This window comes from Idiotropiscis lumnitzeri, chromosome 21 (genome assembly GCF_059441095.1).
Source record: "Idiotropiscis lumnitzeri isolate Australia: NSW breed Sydney's pygmy pipehorse chromosome 21, RoL_Ilum_1.0, whole genome shotgun sequence".
NCBI classification, from domain to species: Eukaryota; Metazoa; Chordata; class Actinopteri; order Syngnathiformes; family Syngnathidae; genus Idiotropiscis; species Idiotropiscis lumnitzeri.
In genome coordinates, this window is record NC_142411.1 from 3869200 (window position 1) to 3885930 (window position 16731).

Here is a 16731-nt window from a genome sequence, read left to right on the forward strand (position 1 = left end):
AACACCGGCGGCATGCGGGGCACTGTGACGCTCTGCTCGGCTTCAGTTGCTTACCAGTGGGCACCAGCGAGTCTGCGGGACGCCTCGAGCGTGGCAAGCCGGACGACAAGGCGAGGACTATCGCCTCCCTCCCACTAGCCGCCTGCCTGTCGAGCGGAGCCGCCACCTCGGAGGGTCGTCCACCTGCCGGAAGGCGCGCAGCCATGTCGGCCATGGACGCGCTGAAAAACGCCGGGAGGGCGATTATCAAGAGCCCCGGCGTCCCGAGGCACACATGGGCAACTTCCAAGCACGAAAGTAAGTCAGGCGACCATTAAGGACACGTCAAAATGGCGGTGGTGTTCCCGCCAAAATAGCAGTCGGCAACTTTCCACATTGACTTATTAGTCATGTATTTTAAAAAATGTAAACGTCAGATATATTTCTTTGAATGTAATGCTGAATTAACTTTATCCTCACGCTGTTGTTCGCTTCGAGTCGAATAAAACTCGATTATCAATTCCTACTTTCCTTTACTTCAGCCTTGCCTGGATTTATTAGTTCCGCCGTTTAATTATCTTTTTAAACTTTTGTAATTGTATCACATCCCCTTAAATAACATAAATTCTATGTATTTTCTCTGTAAAACCATTTAGTCTTCAATAGTAGTTATGAAATGGGCTGGGTGAGGAGTCGAAACAAGCAGCAAATATTAGTCGATTTAAACATAATCCATTTTTGTTGTATGTAAAGATAAAAGTACGCTTGATGATGTAAATTATTGTAGTGCACTGGGATTGCTTCTTTGAAGGCTCTTGTGTGAAAAGTTCATGTGTGCTGTAAATAATTGTCAAGAATGGAATATTTTTTAAAGCACAGGAATAAATGTAACATGGGGGTGGGGTGAGCTTAATACATTGTATTAACTATTGCATAGCATCCCTTTGAAGGACTGAAAAGTAGACTCAGTTGCACTTACAGTTCTCCAAATCACAGGTAAAACGTGTTTGTGTGTGTAAGATCAGTTGACGTTTACTGTAAAACTGACCAACAGAAGACAATTAAACAATGTATATCTATTCGTCAACATGTTAAACCAAACCAAATTTTATTGCAGCTAGCTTAAAGGCTAATGGGTAATGCCAAACACCATAGAAGGGCTAACGCATATTAGCACTGACGTTTGGCTAATGGTTAACCTTCAAACTGTGGCCGCTTGAACAGAAAACCAAGCCTCCGTTTAACAGACGTTCTCTCGAGGAATTGTTCCCCACAAGTTTCCGTTGTTGGCTGCCAGCGAACATTGATGAACATGTTTTGTTTAGTTCCCCCCCCCCCCCCCTTTTCGATCGTTACCATGGCGACGTCTAGCGCGGTGTCACGCCGTTATCTGCAAAAATCACTCCCTCTTTGTTTTGGCAGCAGAATGTGAAGCAAGCTTTGTGTCTGAGGACCACTACACGAATAAATGAGGCAACTGTCGCTGTCCAGAGGCTCCACAGAAAGCCAATTAGGAGAGAGAATAGTGGCAGCGGCTTGCCAGCATGTGGCCACACGTGTAAATGCAAATGAGGGGAAGTCAGCCTCATGCATGTATTAGAGGTGATTAAAGGGGACTCTCCTCGACGAGTCCCGCTAGGAAAAAGGAGAAATTGTAGACGTATCAAGGATATCGAAAAAAATGCTCAACTGGGTTGCAGCTAACATAGCTGTGATCACAAACATACAATTGTTTACGTTTGCCTTTAGTTGCTGCTTGTTGGTGGTTTTTGCCGCCTTCACTTTTGTCCTCAGGAAGTGAAAGTTGTGTTAGAAGACCCAACTTTCATGAGTTAAATGTTGTTTTCCAGGTTTCTCAAGATGCTTCCTTCATTTATTACCTTCAGTTTTGTCCTCGCTATGTGAAAAGAATGTTAAACTTTCAAGTTTTTGCCTTGAAGATATTTTGCTCGGCCTTCACATGCAGCTTTGTTCTGTTGCTGCTTGTTTGGGGCTCTTGCTGCCTTCAGTTTTTTTTTTGTTTGTTTAAGTAAAATATGCATTCAAAACACAACTTTTTCCAGAACTTCAGACATTTTTGTTTCCTTCAGTTTTGTCCTCAGGATGTGAAAAGCACCTAACTCCTCTGCTTGGCCTTCACATGCAGCTGACTCTTTTGTTGCTTGTTTGTAAGTTTTGCTGCCTTCAAATTTATCCCCACTTAGTGAAAAAAAAAACATGTTCTGTTGGGTTTAGATCAGGGGTCAAGCTAAATATTGAAGTTCTCTGCATTGAAATATGTTGAGTCAGGACCACTTTGCCCATCTTGGCTGATAAACATTCTCATCCCTTCACTCTGCCTCCGCCACGATTCACGTTGCGGTTTACTTTGGATGGTACGCTTCTCCTTTCCTTCCTTCCCAAGTTTAGCATCTACAACCTGGCGGCTACTCAAGAAGAAAGTGACATTTTATGGCCGTCGTCATCTGCTGAGGCCGAAGCAGACACAGCGGGGGGGGGGGGGGGGGCGGGGGTGCTTTGTCGGAGGCGCGTCGTGTGCCTTCCAGTGCGAGCCGTCCCTTCGAATCACATCACGCCGCATCAAAGGGCAAGCTTATTTTTTATGTATCGTGCAAACCAAGGTCAAATCAGTATTAAACAATCTAACCGTGGCTGACGTGTCTTGCTCTTACGGCACTCAAGCTCATGACTGACTGGCTGGTAGAAAACCACCTCGGAGGAACGATTATCTCTCAACGTCGTAATGGCGAGACGACGCTGCGAGCATAAATAATCAGCCGTGGTTGGAGTGATATTACTGACTTGTTGTTAGATCGACTGTAATTGAGGGACCCCGGTGTCGCATTCCTTGTGCCCTGTGATTGGCTGGTGGCCAGTTCCGAGTGTAGCTCGCCAGGCAGACGGTAGATTGTTGTCACGTGTACTACGCAGCCACTGCTTGCCAGAAATTCCTGCAGCTCTTCATCCAAGTTGTGGAAGCGCTTTGTGCTATCCGATGCGATCACAGAAATAGCCAGGAAAAGCCTACTAGAACAACCGACGTATTCTGGGTTCATCAAAGGCGCTCGGAATGGTGGCAGGTGTGTGCTGACTCCTATTTAACGAGTTTGAATGTGATTAATTCTGACCGCATTCCCTTTCATTTAAGCGTATGTGAGGAATTGAGTTGCAAATCCATTAATGCTCGCAGGAGATCCGATAACGTGATGTTTTCAAGATTGATGATGTTTACCAGACACGCTACACAAACGCTCGTTGCATTGTTACATCATTTTAGGCCTCATACTTGACATGCCATAAATCATCGCTTCAAATATTAACACAATTCTGTTTTCATTTTCTGTCTTGAGAGGCTCATTGATTTTTTTTTTTTTCCAAGTCTCGGCCTTGAGTTATTTTAAACCACTCCACGTCGTATTGATTTTTCTTTTTTTATTTATTTATTTATTTTTTTATTTCTTTATAAATGACGTTGAAATAGTTTCATCGATCGGCAGCAAATTGGCTCGAACGTCAGCTATAACAGGACCAAACAAAAAATGGAGCCAAAAGGAAGCATCCTCAAAATTGAAAAGCAAGTCATTTGTTCCGTTTAAATGCCAAGTCGTCAATTTGTCCGGAATTAGCGTTTGATTCGACGCTGCGATCCTCAACAGATGGAGAAGTTGGAGGCTTGTTAAATCCCGCGAGTCCTGCTTGAGGTGAAGTGAATTATGCAACAGCGGCAAATGGCGCGACGCTATCTTTGGAGGCTCGAGCGATGCGGCGCACACGCGGAAACGTGGAGGTAAACTCTGCCACTGTGTTCTGAGTCCGACACTCCTAAAAATAACGATGAGCTTGCGCTCCACGCAAACGCAGCTTGGAAAAAGCAAATTTGCTCGATTTTTTTCCCTTTGAATAGATTCACCTTGTTATGAATTATGCAAACAGATGAGCTATTTGAGGAACTGATGTACAAAGTATAAAATTATTCATATCCTCGAATAATTAGAAGTTAAAGTGCTTTTTTTTTTTTTTAGTACATCATTGAAGTGTGTTAGAAATATTCATCATGGATTTTCTTATTCATATAAACTAAAATATTTCTATTTTGCCTTCGCGTCAATGTCCATCAAAACGGTTGTCCAGTGTTTTTTTGTTTCGGCCAGCGCACTCGACTGATTGGGCCCGCTTTAAGCTTTTTCCGTCAATCACTTGGCAGTAAGTGGCGCACTGCATTAGAGGGGCTTCCCTTGGGAGTGAACTCCACCACCCCCCCCCCCCCCCACCTTTCCGCCCCAATCTCCTGAATGAGATCAGCAACCCTCGAATGCGGAGGCCTCGCTTTGCCTGTGCTCAAAAGCTGCAGCTTTTAAAACTTGAAAGGGGGGGGGACGCGATTTGATATAAGCATCTTATTTTTTTATTTTTTTTTTTTACTATTATTTCAAGTGGAAAGATCTGTATCGGAATTATCGCCATGCTCCTAGAAAGTCGTCGACTGCTTGGTTTTTATATCCTTCATGTATAAACAGCTGCAGGGAAATAGCACTTTTTGCATTAATTGGATTATACGAGGCTCTTTTCTCCGGAACTCAAGATAGCCGAGCAGTCAAATTAAGTCAAGCCCTTTTGACGTCCTCTTGTTTGAATCGGTGTCGTTTTGTCATGACCATACCGCTTTGGTGCCTGCGACGAAAACAATTTTTACCATGTGTTGCAAAAGAGGAAATCTGTCGTATAAAATTTTTAACATTTTCAATACAAAGTGTCATCGCCAACAAGTGGCCAGGCATGTGTACTGCAGCCTTTTCAGCAGTCATGGCGTGAATGGGTGGATACTTTCCTCATCCCTTAAATTCTCGTACAATGATATAGTTTGTAACAGAGCGTGGCATTTCTGTAAAGTGGACTTTGTACGGCGCCTAGTGGAACACCACTAGTCCCTTACTATAACCGCATGAAATTTTGACATTCATATGGAGCACACTGTAAGAATCTGTGGACAGAGTATTGAGCCTTGTGGAACGCCACCTACTGTATCTCCATGTAGAGTACAATGCAAAAATCTGTGGACCAAGTATAGAACCTCTATAACGGCAAACACACAAGCGAGAGTTGGAGAGGACACAGTTGCGACCCGCTAAAGCTAACATAAATTTGATGTGTTATGTAAAGAACAATAGAATGTTCATCTAGTTCTTTCTCTGCCCGAAAACAAATTTTCCAACTTATTAGGCGCCGGTATATCGTTGCCAGTTTTCTCACTTGCTCGAGAGTCTGCATTTAATTAGCATCACAGAATGTCACGGTGGTGTCTTCATTTGCATAACACAGTCACACTGCAAATACTGATTGCGATGTTTTTCATCCCCTTGCGTGGATGAATGTCACAATCCAAGTGCGGCGACGTTGTTGTTTGTTTTTTCACCTGGAGTTACTTGACACCTCTTAAGCTACTTGGGCGGCTTGATCGTTCGTCGCTCTTGTGATGCTCTGCCAAGGCGTTCGGCGATGTGCTTTGTAAACTCCGCCTTCCTCCCGCCTTGGACGCGGTTGCCTGGCAACGCGCCGCCTTTGCCCCCGCGACTCCCCCTTCGATGTTATTGTTGTCAATATTTGAGGAGCAGCTGCTAGGCTACCTCTCGGAGGCTCCCAATGCTCTTTTAATGCAGTAATCGCTCTTTAATTGGTCAGAGGCGGATTTGTTTTTCTTGGTTTTGCCATTGAAGGCGCAAACACACGCCACTTTCCATCTATCCCCAAACGTGCGGCCTAATTTCCGCCGTCAAGGTGGTGTCCCAGATTCAAAGTACTCTCGGATGAATAAAAATGTCAATGCAAAGAGAATTTATCATCATGTGCGTAGCGGGTGGGGGATGTGGATGCAGGCGGCGGCTTGTCAGTTGGGGGCTGCAAGACTCTTCACGGGTGACTGAAAGAACGGTTTGGACATTTTTCAGACCCACGGCACCATAGTTGTTGTCGTCTTGGGTCGTCCGTCTGCTACTTCCTGGTTCAAAGAGGCCCAACTGGGACACCAGTACAAATTTTTATCAACAAATATGTTTTTTTTTTTAAATATTTAACTCATTGACTGCCATTGACGGCTAAAGACGTCAAAGATCCATTTTTTTACTCAGCTGGTAATGAATGAGTTAATATTTTTAATTTGATCAACTTATTATATCGCTGCAGATTTGCTCGCCCTCATTCGCCGACTCATTGTTTTCTACATTATCTGGTACATTTTGGCCACATTTGTAATTTTGGTAGGTATTGTTTTTAATCATCATTGTTAAAGTCATGTTGGAATTTAGGTCATCATACGTCTCATATAAATATAAACTATTGGTGTTGTTTTTGCCTGAGACTCAAATGTTGTAAACGTTCCTGACAAAATATCGATTCCCGAGCACAGCCGGGCAGAGTTCCAACACCTCTGTGGTTGAGCAGGACTCGACGTGCCGCCTTTGCCAAGCAGGAGTGAGCTCACACGGTCTAACATCAAACGCATCCAAGTGGCTGGCCAGGCGCGATTGAAGAGGAGTTAATAATTCAGAGTTATTGGAAGGCGCTAGAGCGAGCGAGCTAGCGGGAAGCAGCGCGTGTGCTGGTGACAGATGGCCAAGCCTGTGCGGCCCGATCAGGGTTGGTGTGTCCCAATAGAGATTGGACCTTCGTTCTACACTCTTTGGGATCTCTTTGTCCGAATCTAGATGAAGCGTTGTGTGGCTTACTGCCTTGAAGACATCTGGAGGTGATTTGCGTTGGCTCCAGCGCAAATATCCCTAAAATTAAGATAAAAGTGCTCCCCCTGGTGGACATATTGTTTGGATGTGCCAGAATGTGTCGACCTGTTGATTTAACACTTCATGTACAGTCCAACTAAAATGTTCCTCCGCTGATTGCTGAGGGAAATGTTTCATATCCACCCACAATTAATGGTCAAATGAATTTTTAATTTATCCTCTGTGTGCTTACTCCTCTACAGAGCTTCCGGAGAACTGGACGGACACCAAAGAAACTCTGTTGGAGGGCATGGCGTTCAACGTGAAGTACCTGGGAATGACGTTGGTGGGCCAGCCCAAAGGCGAGGACATGGCCGCCGCCGCCATCCGCAGGATTGTTACCATGGTGCGTGCGAAAGGGCCATCGATGGCAAAATAAGCAGTGATTTGCAGTGATTTCTCGACGTCCGTGGCAGTAAATAGTTGTCTTTGATTTGACGAATTTAAACGTCTGCGGCATTTTCCCTTTATTGTGTACCACCTCACTGAACCGCAACACCACCGCCACCAATTGAGGGTTGACACACGCACACACACACAAATACTCGGCTCTATGAGAGCGTAAACCTAACATTCGGATTAGGATGGGATTGATTTATAGCAGCTAGCGCGCACTTGTCTGAGTCTGTTCCCTTGGAAACCCATCGACCCAAATGGGAACTGCTGCCGTTTAAAAAAAAAAAACTCAAATGCGATAAGACCATCCTATTGTTTTTTTTGTTTTTTTTCCTGCCTGAAAATGTGCTAGTTAGCACTTACTCCACGCGTGATTGTGCCTGTTGAAGCGCTAGCTTTGCACTTTTTATTCATTTCATTTGAATCTCCAGTGGACAATTCCGTGTCCTTGGAAAGACCTTCCTGCTTGCACCAGTGTGCTTCGATTCACCTTTTAACTCCATTAAAATCCATGCTCCATTGCCTTTGGGCGTTGCAAAAAAAAAAAAAAGAAGAGAAAAAAAAAACAAAACAAAGTGCTGGCGTTAGCGGCAAGCTAATGGCGTCGCAAGCAGGTCAACGGGCGCCTTCCCAGACTGCTGGTTCAGCATTACGGACAAATCAAGGGCCCAGATGGAGCACCCGAGGGGAGCCAGCGGGGGGGGGGGGGGGGTCAACCACCGCCTGCCTGCCAAGCCCCAATCCAAGCACTCATTCTGGGTTACAAATGACACATTTCCCCAATCTCGACCCCCCCCCCCCGCCCCACCTGCCCTCCTTTGTGCTCGCTTGTCATTGCCGATAAATTTGCATCGGTGTTTTTTTTACTCAGAATGTCTTTTTTATTTATTTCTTTTTTGGGGCGGGGTATCTTCAGGCCAGAGCCGGCGCTAAGAAGTTTCGCAAAGTCACGCTGACGGTCTCCCCGAAAGGCATCGTCATTACAGACACGGACACGGCCGACCTGGTAGAAAACGTCTCCATCTACAGGTGACTCAAGTTCGTAAATGCAGGTGCTGTACCTCACCGGGTGGAAGCGGTAACTAATCAATTATAGTCGTGACTAAAACATCCCTTTGAAAGGAAATGAAACAACCCCCCCCCCCCCCCCAATAAAATTAAAAATTAAAATAAGGATATACTGTGCATGGAGACTCGACTCCTCACAGAGGATAAAGAACATGTGACTGTCAGAGATGGTACCTTGTTTGTCTACATGTGTTGCTGCAACTTTTGTGTTCCAACATCCATTATGTGTTAACATTCGCGATAAGACTAAGTCTAATTCGAATGTAGTCAAACCAGTGTGTGGCATATTTTTCTAGAAAATTCTTTTGTGTTTAGAGGAAATTGGTAAAGCATTTTTTTTCTGCCTAATACTTATTTAAAAAAATAATCCCCTGGTGGAGGTAAATATCAAAAAGGTTGTTTTAATGAAAGGAAGCGATCCACCTTATCTGGCGTAACAGACCTTCGGGTCGTTGTTTGATCCCCGTTTCTCTCCCACTCCTGCCTGCCTTCTAATCTTGAACTCCCCCAATCGTCGTCCTCGACTAATTGGCCACGTTCAAAGCTGTGCTGTCACTATTTTCACAGGAGTTCAGGTCGTTTTATTTCACGGATGCAGGTGCGAGATATACAATGCCGCCTCAAGATATGAATGACCCAGCTCACGAGTTTTTTGCGATTTGGACTATGAATAAAATAGTCCGGCGTTTTCCGGTGCTTGAATATCGAAAATTGTGACCTTTTGCGAGTGCCTTCTTGTTTTGTTCGGCGCAGCTATCACGAGTGTGTTGGTATGACATTGATATTCGTCCTCTTCTTCCTCGCTCATCGCTGACTGAGGATCAAACGCTAGGTGTGTGCGTGCGTGCGGGATTCTCAAGCATGCTGTCAATCATGAGTCCTTCTGCGGAGCTCAAGGATCTTTTTTTTTTTTTTTTTTTGATCCATTGTGTGCAATCCAAATGCAGCCTTCCTAACAAACGTTTTATTCGATTTTTTTTTTTATTCATGAAGTAAAATAAAAATAAATTAAATTAATTTTTTATGTAAATTTGTACTAACCAATGATTTTAATTTCAGGAAGTAAAAGAATAAATTGCTGATTTAAATAAAAATAAATGTGCTTTTTAATTACGTGTCGGAATAAGATCTGACGTATGTTAAACTAGGCCGTTATCCGTCTCAACGTGCAATTAAGACCGTTGCGTTTTACAGTAAGTTAGTCCCGGGGTGTCCTGGGTTTTGCTATGTGGGTCACTCGTCATCAACGGTGCAAGCGAACACACCCGAGAACGCCGCCGCTTCATGCAAATTTGGATGATTTGTTTGGGCTTCGACACCATCGTGTGCATTGTTAGGAATAGAAATGTGAGCGTCGGACTCTTTGAAGTCAGGCTGCGAATGAGCGGCACGCTGACGCATTGCATTGTGGGAATCGCACACACCAGTCCACTGCCATGACGGGATTCTTCAAATGATATGCCATAGAGCAGATAATAAATATAGACACAATAAGGAATATCTGTAATTATAATATTCATAATTGGATTCAATTAAATTAATCAATTAATACAAAAAAATATGTATGCAGACTTAACCGTTTTAAAAGGCCTATGCAGATATTCATCAAATTTCGAATCTGTCTGTGCCAGGTGATAACTCCGCCACATAGATGCTATTTGTTAGCACTGCTATGGCGTTTTCCATTATATGTTAGCATTAAGCTAGCAGAATTTGAGGCAATATGTGGTTGTTTGAAATATATGCGTACTCCTCTTGGTAACCATTACAACTGTAGACAAACAACATGCGCTATGTTTTGTTTGTGCGCAAAATAAATTGGAGGATAGTATTAAAAAATAAGAAAAATCTCTTCATCAAGCTCATATTCATAAATTCCAAGTGGAAAAAAATGAGCGAAGACAGAAAATGACATTGATCACGTTCTCCTTTTCCTCTGCGTTCACGTTTTGCCTGCAGATATTCGGAAATGAATTCATAATGGATCTAATTATAGCTGAAATACACCAAGGTCATGACTCGTTGCATGCAGGGAGGCAAAAAAAAAAAATCAGCATCAGTTGAGTGCGACAACACTTCCCTCCTTTCTCCGCATTTTCCTTCTTCACAAAAAAAAAAAGCCAAAATGATAACTATTGTTTTGGCCCCATCTGGTGGTTTCATATTCACGCTCTTGTCAAAAAAATGGGAGACAATCGGGAAATCATCGCTATATTTCTTTTTGTTTCTTTCCAGAATCTCATACTGCACGGCAGACAAAAACCAGGACAAGGTGTTTGCTTACGTGTCTCAGAGCGCCTTCAACGAGACGCTGGAGTGTCACGCCTTCCTCTGCCAAAAGAAGAAGATTGTATGTTTTGGGGGGAATTAAGAAAAAAAAACCGCGAAAGTGATTAATCCCTTAACTTTTTAAAAACTTAAGCGCACATTGCTGTGAGTCGTATCACCAATAATGGAGGTTTGGCTCCCCCTTGTGGTAGCGTCAATATTACACTTCATGACCACCACATTAGGTACAGCTTCAGAATTGCAATGATGCCCGAAGAGCAGCAAATTTTATTTATAGGAATATTATTCTATATTTGTATCCATATAAAAAAATTATTAATACAGTTGGAATACTGCTGATATAGATAAATGTGTTTTTTTTTGGCGCAGGCTCAGGCTGTGACACTGACAGTGGCGCAGGCCTTCAAAGTCGCTCTGGATCTTTGGGAGATTGCGCAACAAGGTGATTTGAACGTCGACAAGATGAATAATAACTCAGCAAACATTTCGAGTTGTATTTGGTCTTCTTTTTGTAGATAAAAGCAGGAAGGCAAGAAGCATGTGTTGTTCCTGTGCAGCCGGCAATAACGCACACGCGGAGGCGACAGACAGTCGCTGTCTTCCTGCAGGTGAGATGATGCTCAGACGCAACTCGCGCCCGTGCTGATATTTATAGAATTCTGATCCGTATTTTTCAGAGTGTGCCTTTAAAATTAGATGACATTTCTTCAAATGTGTAGTATCTGTTTCCTCAGATGGCTCGAATGCGTGCGCGTCTCCCGGCGTGGACAAGAAGCTCTGCCGGCCGTTCCTGTCCACCTCCATCAGCTCGCCGTCGCCTCGCAGCAACCCTGCTCGGAGGCGAGCCATCAAACACGACTCTTGGGTAGGTTGGCGCACGCTCACTTCACAGAAATAGATGTCTGAGGTCCCTAATGAAGTGACCGCTGAGTGTTCCTCACTAGATGTGCGCCACAATAAGGAGTGTCTTTTTGAGCAGACTGACAAAACATTACGAATTCTGAGGAAAACCTTTTTTTTTTTTTTATGCTAATGAAAAAGACTGCATTTTTATCAAAAGCATGCGCGTATTGATTTCTTGTTTTCTATCTCTGTAGGACGTGGATGACGGCCTGGATGACCAACTGTCAAGGTAACCTTCTGTTGTTGGATGGAAATTGGAATGAGTCTACTTGATGTATATTTTAAAATCCTTCCTGAAAATGAAAGCTCAGGACTACTGTGACCAAAATACATTTTATTTTTTAGTTTGTTTTACCGTGAGCCACATAATGGAGCTGTTCCACGTTGTCTTATTTACGTTCCATGCAGCAGTATGGACGTAGACGACGCGTGCAGTGGTAAGTCTCCTTGATGGATGAAAAGTGTGGCGACTTGGCATCCCATAGTTCTTTCCCTTTTACCTGCATTTCCACTCAGTCGTCCTTTTCTTTTTGCTTGACCATCATTGTCATAATCTTTTAAGATTTTTGGTGCAACTTTGGAAGGATTTAAAAAAGAAAAAAAAAAAAAAAAAGTCCCCTTTATTTTTGTCAGAATGGCCAAGCCCAGCTCCGGATCCGTCTTTGGCGATGCAGCTTTGAGTCGCTGTCGTTCCGCAAGGACTCGCTCACAGCGTCCGAGGAGATCAAAATGGCCACTCGAGCGCCGTGTGGATCAACTCCAATGAACACTTGACAGCGCCAGTGTCGTCCCGCGATGTTGACTCGTTGAAGGCAACCACAATGAAGACAAACATCCTGCATCTTTTAAAATGATTATTTCCAGGTTGTTTTTTTTTTTTCCAAGACACATTGTCACCGTTTTACCCTGTGAGTCCATGTTGGGGGTTGAACCGAAGTTATCTTTTCTACTCTGCACGACTAGTTACTGATCACGTGTTTTAAGCATCTCGTGGAGCAAATCGATTTTGGTCGCCAAAATGTTTTACCCAATAACTTTCTTGATCAATAATATCAATGCGGGCAGGTGTGGAAATGTTTGAACCAAAATGAGGTAGCGTGCGTACAAGTCTATCCTGAAGTATGATAAAAGCACAACTGAAATTGTAAAAATGAAACAGAATTTTTCATTTGTTTTTTTTTTTATTTTAGCCCGTCGACAATGTTGCATTTTGCCATGCATGCTATGCTCCGGAACACCAGATGAGACTGGTGAAACAAACGCGAGATTCCTACTAATTACAACAACTACTGTCAGCAGAATGGTAAGTTGTGTTTTTAAGATTTTCATTTTCAGTTTCTATGCCATCAAAATTATACGCGAAAAAAAATCAGCGGCGCTAAAATGCGTGCGAGTGTGTTGTGCCCCTGCCCGAAATGTTACTGATTAATCGACTGTTTTTCACATTAGTTGACTCTAAAAAAAAAAAAGTCGTTCAACCCCTGGTGCATGTTGACTTAAACCTGTAACCAATTTCTTTCACATCACGGCAATCAATTCTTCATGCTGTTTTTTTTTTTTTTTTTGTGCATACAAACATGCTCTACAAAGAGACAGGTTTTAAAAAATAATTTCTTTTGACCTTAATTTTTTTTAAAAATCATTTTTACACCTAAAATGACAGAGACACTTAAAATGTTTGTGACACAAGCAATAAAAGTTAACAACTTACTGCCAGTGAGCTCAGCACTTAACTCAACTGGAAATGGGATGTGCCCAGTTTGTCATTTTATTGATAAAAAAAAAAAAAAAAAGATCCTTTGAAATCGGCATCGCTTTCGAGCAGGTTCGGTGCCGAATCTCGACTTGTCATGTCAGAAAAATGGCAACCCGGCTCCTCGATTTGCATCTAACCAACATGTTGCCATGGGAACTGGCCGTCAGGTACCTCCGAACGTCTTCTGAGTGATGCAATTTCACCTTCCAAGAAACTGAGGAGAATTTGACATTGAAAAGTTTTATTTGGCACTGGCGCGAATACAATTATTGGGAAATGTACACGTTTTGATGAAATATGCTCGGTCGCAAATATTCTACATTCATAATTGTCCATTTGTGATTTTAGCAATGCACATCTCTACCAGCAGATGGCGTGCATGCAAGTCTAATGAGTACAAACAAACGTATCACACAATCCTGTACGTACAAATGGGTGAAAAAAAATCAGTATGATGTGTAACTCTTTAAATACTTTTTCAAAATTATTTTTGGAAATAAAATGTGGGTGTATTATTACTTTTTTATATTATACACACTTAATTCTTGTAACATTACAGCTCTGTCACCTCACGTGAAATGATAATAAAAACGTCAATACTGCAACTTGATCATGAAGTTGTAATTTTCCAATACGACGTAATCTATTAAAGTCAAAGGGAAGAAAGTCAAATTCTCATTCGAATAATAAATAACAATATTCTCAATGTCTTCCATTCTTTAAAAAAAAAGTACATTGAGGCTTGTTCGCAGACTCCAGTTTGAGAACCACTGCTATAGATTACAATGTTTCCCTACTAAAACTAGTAATGGTGGTGCCACATGAGAGCAATATCAAAAAATCCATATTTACAGTGATGCCGCTGCACCCCCAGAGATTACGTGTCATATTACAAACGCTTCTAGATTATCATCAACCATGTATTATTCGTGTTCTACCGATTCTCTTCGCATGCACGTGACTCGGTCGGTCGTCCCGGATGACATCATCCGCCGCCAAATGTGCCGACGGAAGAACGGACGCTTCATTTGGGTCCGCTCGCTAAGTCTAATTAATGCGAGGCAACCGGGGAGTGGTCGTGGAAGTCATCGGTGTCGGGTGTACCTAATAAAGCGGCCGGTTGGTGTACCGCTTGCTCCGTCACACTTCGATGATGTTGATGGACGGCACGGATGAGTGAAACTGTAACACGAGAAAAAGGAAAAAAACTTTAATTTGCTAATAGGAACAAAGAAAAAAAAATCCATACTGTGGAAAAAAAAAAATCAAGGTTTATTCATTGATTTTTTTTTTTTTTTTTTTTTTTAAGTTCGGCGGGCCGGATTAAAACGTTTAATGGGCCGCATGTGGCCCCCGGGCCGTAGTTTGCCCACCCCTGCTCTAAATCACCTAGTGGTGTAATTCTCCTACGGCTAATTTTTTTTGTTTTTCACTCGACATGTCAACCAAAATGGCTAAAACAACCTTGATTATTGACAAATGCCGTTTTATTCCTGAGCTGCGACAAGCCGGCTCGCTCTGCTGCGCCACGGCGATTCCACTCTTAAATTTTCTGCCGCCAACGCCAACTTCCATCAGCCACTTACTGCCGACTCTCAGAGTCCTTGAGAAAGGAAAAAAAAAAAAAAAAAAAAAGTTGCTGCATGCGAGATAGCTGCGCTTTTACCGGATGTCATTTGATAGATTATCTCGCCTACAGCCGAGCGTGCGAGGATTACACTCCGCAAAATGAAATGCCTTTCAATTTGAAGGACGCGGCGCACAAACAGACGTTAAACGTTTCAAGAAGTCGTGTGCTCACAAAATAAACAGAAACAGAAAAATTGGAATGATCTTTCGCTCAGGCCAATTAGCGTAACATTTCCAAAATGTCAGTTCATAAAATGCCTTTTAATCATCGCGGGTATTTTGGGAGTTCTAAATCAAGTTCATTCTTCCCGTAGCACCAGTGGCTCATTTAATCGATACTATTTAAGTTATTTGTCATTGTCTTCCTTTTTTCGTAATCCTCACACGTGCCAGCGTCTTTGTTTGTGGTGTTCAGATGAGCGCGTAATCAGGTTAGAGTGCGGCGTTATCAGGTTTGATGTTGCCGGTGCCAACACGGTGCCACTTCCTGTCAGCCTAATTGCATTACGCTGACGTTTGTATTCATCACACGCACAATTCGTTTCGCCTGCCAAAATTTGCGTTATTTTGATGCTTAATTTGAACACAAATCATTCAAAGGACATAAAAATATTCCCTCGAAATAACTCGAAACACACGCCTGGCAACAAAAGTGAGCACACCCCGAAGTGAAAATGTCCAAAATTGGTAAAGTGTCGTCGTGGCTAAGTGAGCGACGTCAGGAGCTGAGTGAGGATCTCCAAAATAAACGGGGTGTAATTTGAAAACCTTTATTTTTTTTATTTTTTTTTAACGCATTACCTTGCTCCTAAGCAGCCCTCCGCTGTGATGCTCCGGCGTGCTCCTCTCCGACAACGGCTTGACCTTCTCCTTATTGTTGCTGGAGTCGTTGTCCTTGATGATGTCATACTGGCGGCAGAACAGGGCGATGACGGCTGCACACAAAGGAAACCGGACGCTCGGTATTGTCAGTCGCAAGCCGATATTTAAGTGTTTTTTTTTTTTTTTCTTAAATTAGGTCTTAATGCGCTAACTGAAGAATGCGAAGAACTAAAATGCTTGAATGTGGATAAGCGGGGCCGCTGAAAGATATTGTGCGTCATAAATCTACGGCTAATTGGCTAATCACGCTAGGAAAGCACAGTTGCTCCGAACAAGTGGCTCATAAGCACGATTCCATTGTTGCGCCGCGTTGCATCTCATTAGCATCGTCAAACATCTCACTTTGGTCCTCTGTGGTGCGAGAGCGCGCTTGCTGTCAGATTCGCCACTTCGCATTGTACCGCCGCCGCTCGTCATTTAGTCAACCCCGGAGGGGCACAGATTCGGAAATTAAGAGGACGAGTCGATTGATTAATTTCGGAGACAGAACTTTGTGTGTTAGCTTGGGTTGCTCTGAGTTTCACTCTACCACGCTGTCATACGGTGTTCCACAGGGTTCCCTTCTGGGCCCCATGCTCATCTTGCTTGATATTTCCTAAGCTCTACTGTATGTCCCTGCTGAGCAAAAAAAAAAGACGCTTTCTCCTGAAGGCTACTTGTGTCCTTGCAGGAGGAAATCAAGTTTCAACATTGTACGCGTCAACGATTGCTTTTAAAATGCTCTAAAAATGAAGTTGAGTTGCGAAAACCCACCTGCCCACATGAGCAAGACCACCACGATGATGACGACCTCTCCTGTCTGCAGATGTCGCGACTTCTCCAGGCCCTGCACCGTTGGGTCATCTAGAGGAATAAATATGACGGAAATGATAATGCTAATACAGTGATCGCGCCAAATAGATTGACTGAGACTCTTAAGCCCGATATGTGGAAATCTTCCAGCGGGCCACTCGGCCCTATTACCGCTGAAAAGTGGTTCCTAAATACCAAGCGACTCGCTCTGCTCACGTGGCGGCCATTAAAAGATGGATTGAGGTTTGCTGTATTGATATTTGC

General features: G+C 43.2%; 2 protein-coding genes across 8 annotated transcripts in view; one reads left to right on the forward strand and one right to left on the reverse strand.

Moving 5' to 3' along the window:
• LOC148316528 (low density lipoprotein receptor adapter protein 1) lies at positions 1–13769 on the forward strand. Of its 5 annotated transcripts, none has more exons than XM_088285896.1 (10): positions 1–297; positions 6956–7098; positions 8065–8177; positions 10452–10566; positions 10875–10947; positions 11021–11113; positions 11240–11370; positions 11603–11637; positions 11754–11845; positions 12042–13769. In XM_088285896.1, the coding sequence occupies exons 1-10, from the start codon at positions 204–206 to the stop codon at positions 12086–12088; spliced, it is 936 nt and encodes a 311-aa protein (XP_088142022.1). In that variant the 5' UTR covers positions 1–203; the 3' UTR covers positions 12089–13769. The 5 variants fall into 5 exon arrangements, with proteins under 5 accessions (XP_088142022.1, XP_088142024.1, XP_088142025.1 ...); XM_088285898.1 differs by having other exon boundaries at positions 11817–11845; XM_088285899.1 differs by having other exon boundaries at positions 11820–11845.
• fndc4a (fibronectin type III domain containing 4a) overlaps positions 12985–16731 on the reverse strand; it is a 9663-nt gene continuing 5916 nt past the window's right edge. Inside the window, exons 4-7 of one of the 3 annotated variants that reach the window (XM_088285902.1) lie at positions 16429–16518; positions 15595–15728; positions 14269–14346; positions 12989–13378 (exon numbers count right to left, since the gene is read on the reverse strand). In XM_088285902.1, the coding sequence (XP_088142028.1) occupies positions 14305–14346; positions 15595–15728; positions 16429–16518 (266 nt within the window). In that variant the 3' untranslated portion in view covers positions 12989–13378; positions 14269–14304. Of the gene's footprint in view, positions 14347–14388; positions 14768–15594; positions 15729–16428; positions 16519–16731 lie in introns of those variants that run through there. The other 2 variants (XM_088285901.1, XM_088285903.1) reach the window with 2 other exon arrangements.

Excerpts from the sequence above, each read along its gene's own strand:
- LOC148316528 (XM_088285896.1), top strand. The coding sequence starts at position 204 with ATGTCGGCCATGGACGCGCTGAAAAACGCCGGGAGGGCGATTATCAAG. Across the intron at positions 11,371-11,602 it reads CCATCAAACACGACTCTTGG|GACGTGGATGACGGCCTGGA; the intron begins GTAGGTTGGCGC and ends CTATCTCTGTAG. Across the intron at positions 11,638-11,753 it reads CTGGATGACCAACTGTCAAG|TTTGTTTTACCGTGAGCCAC; the intron begins GTAACCTTCTGT and ends TTTATTTTTTAG.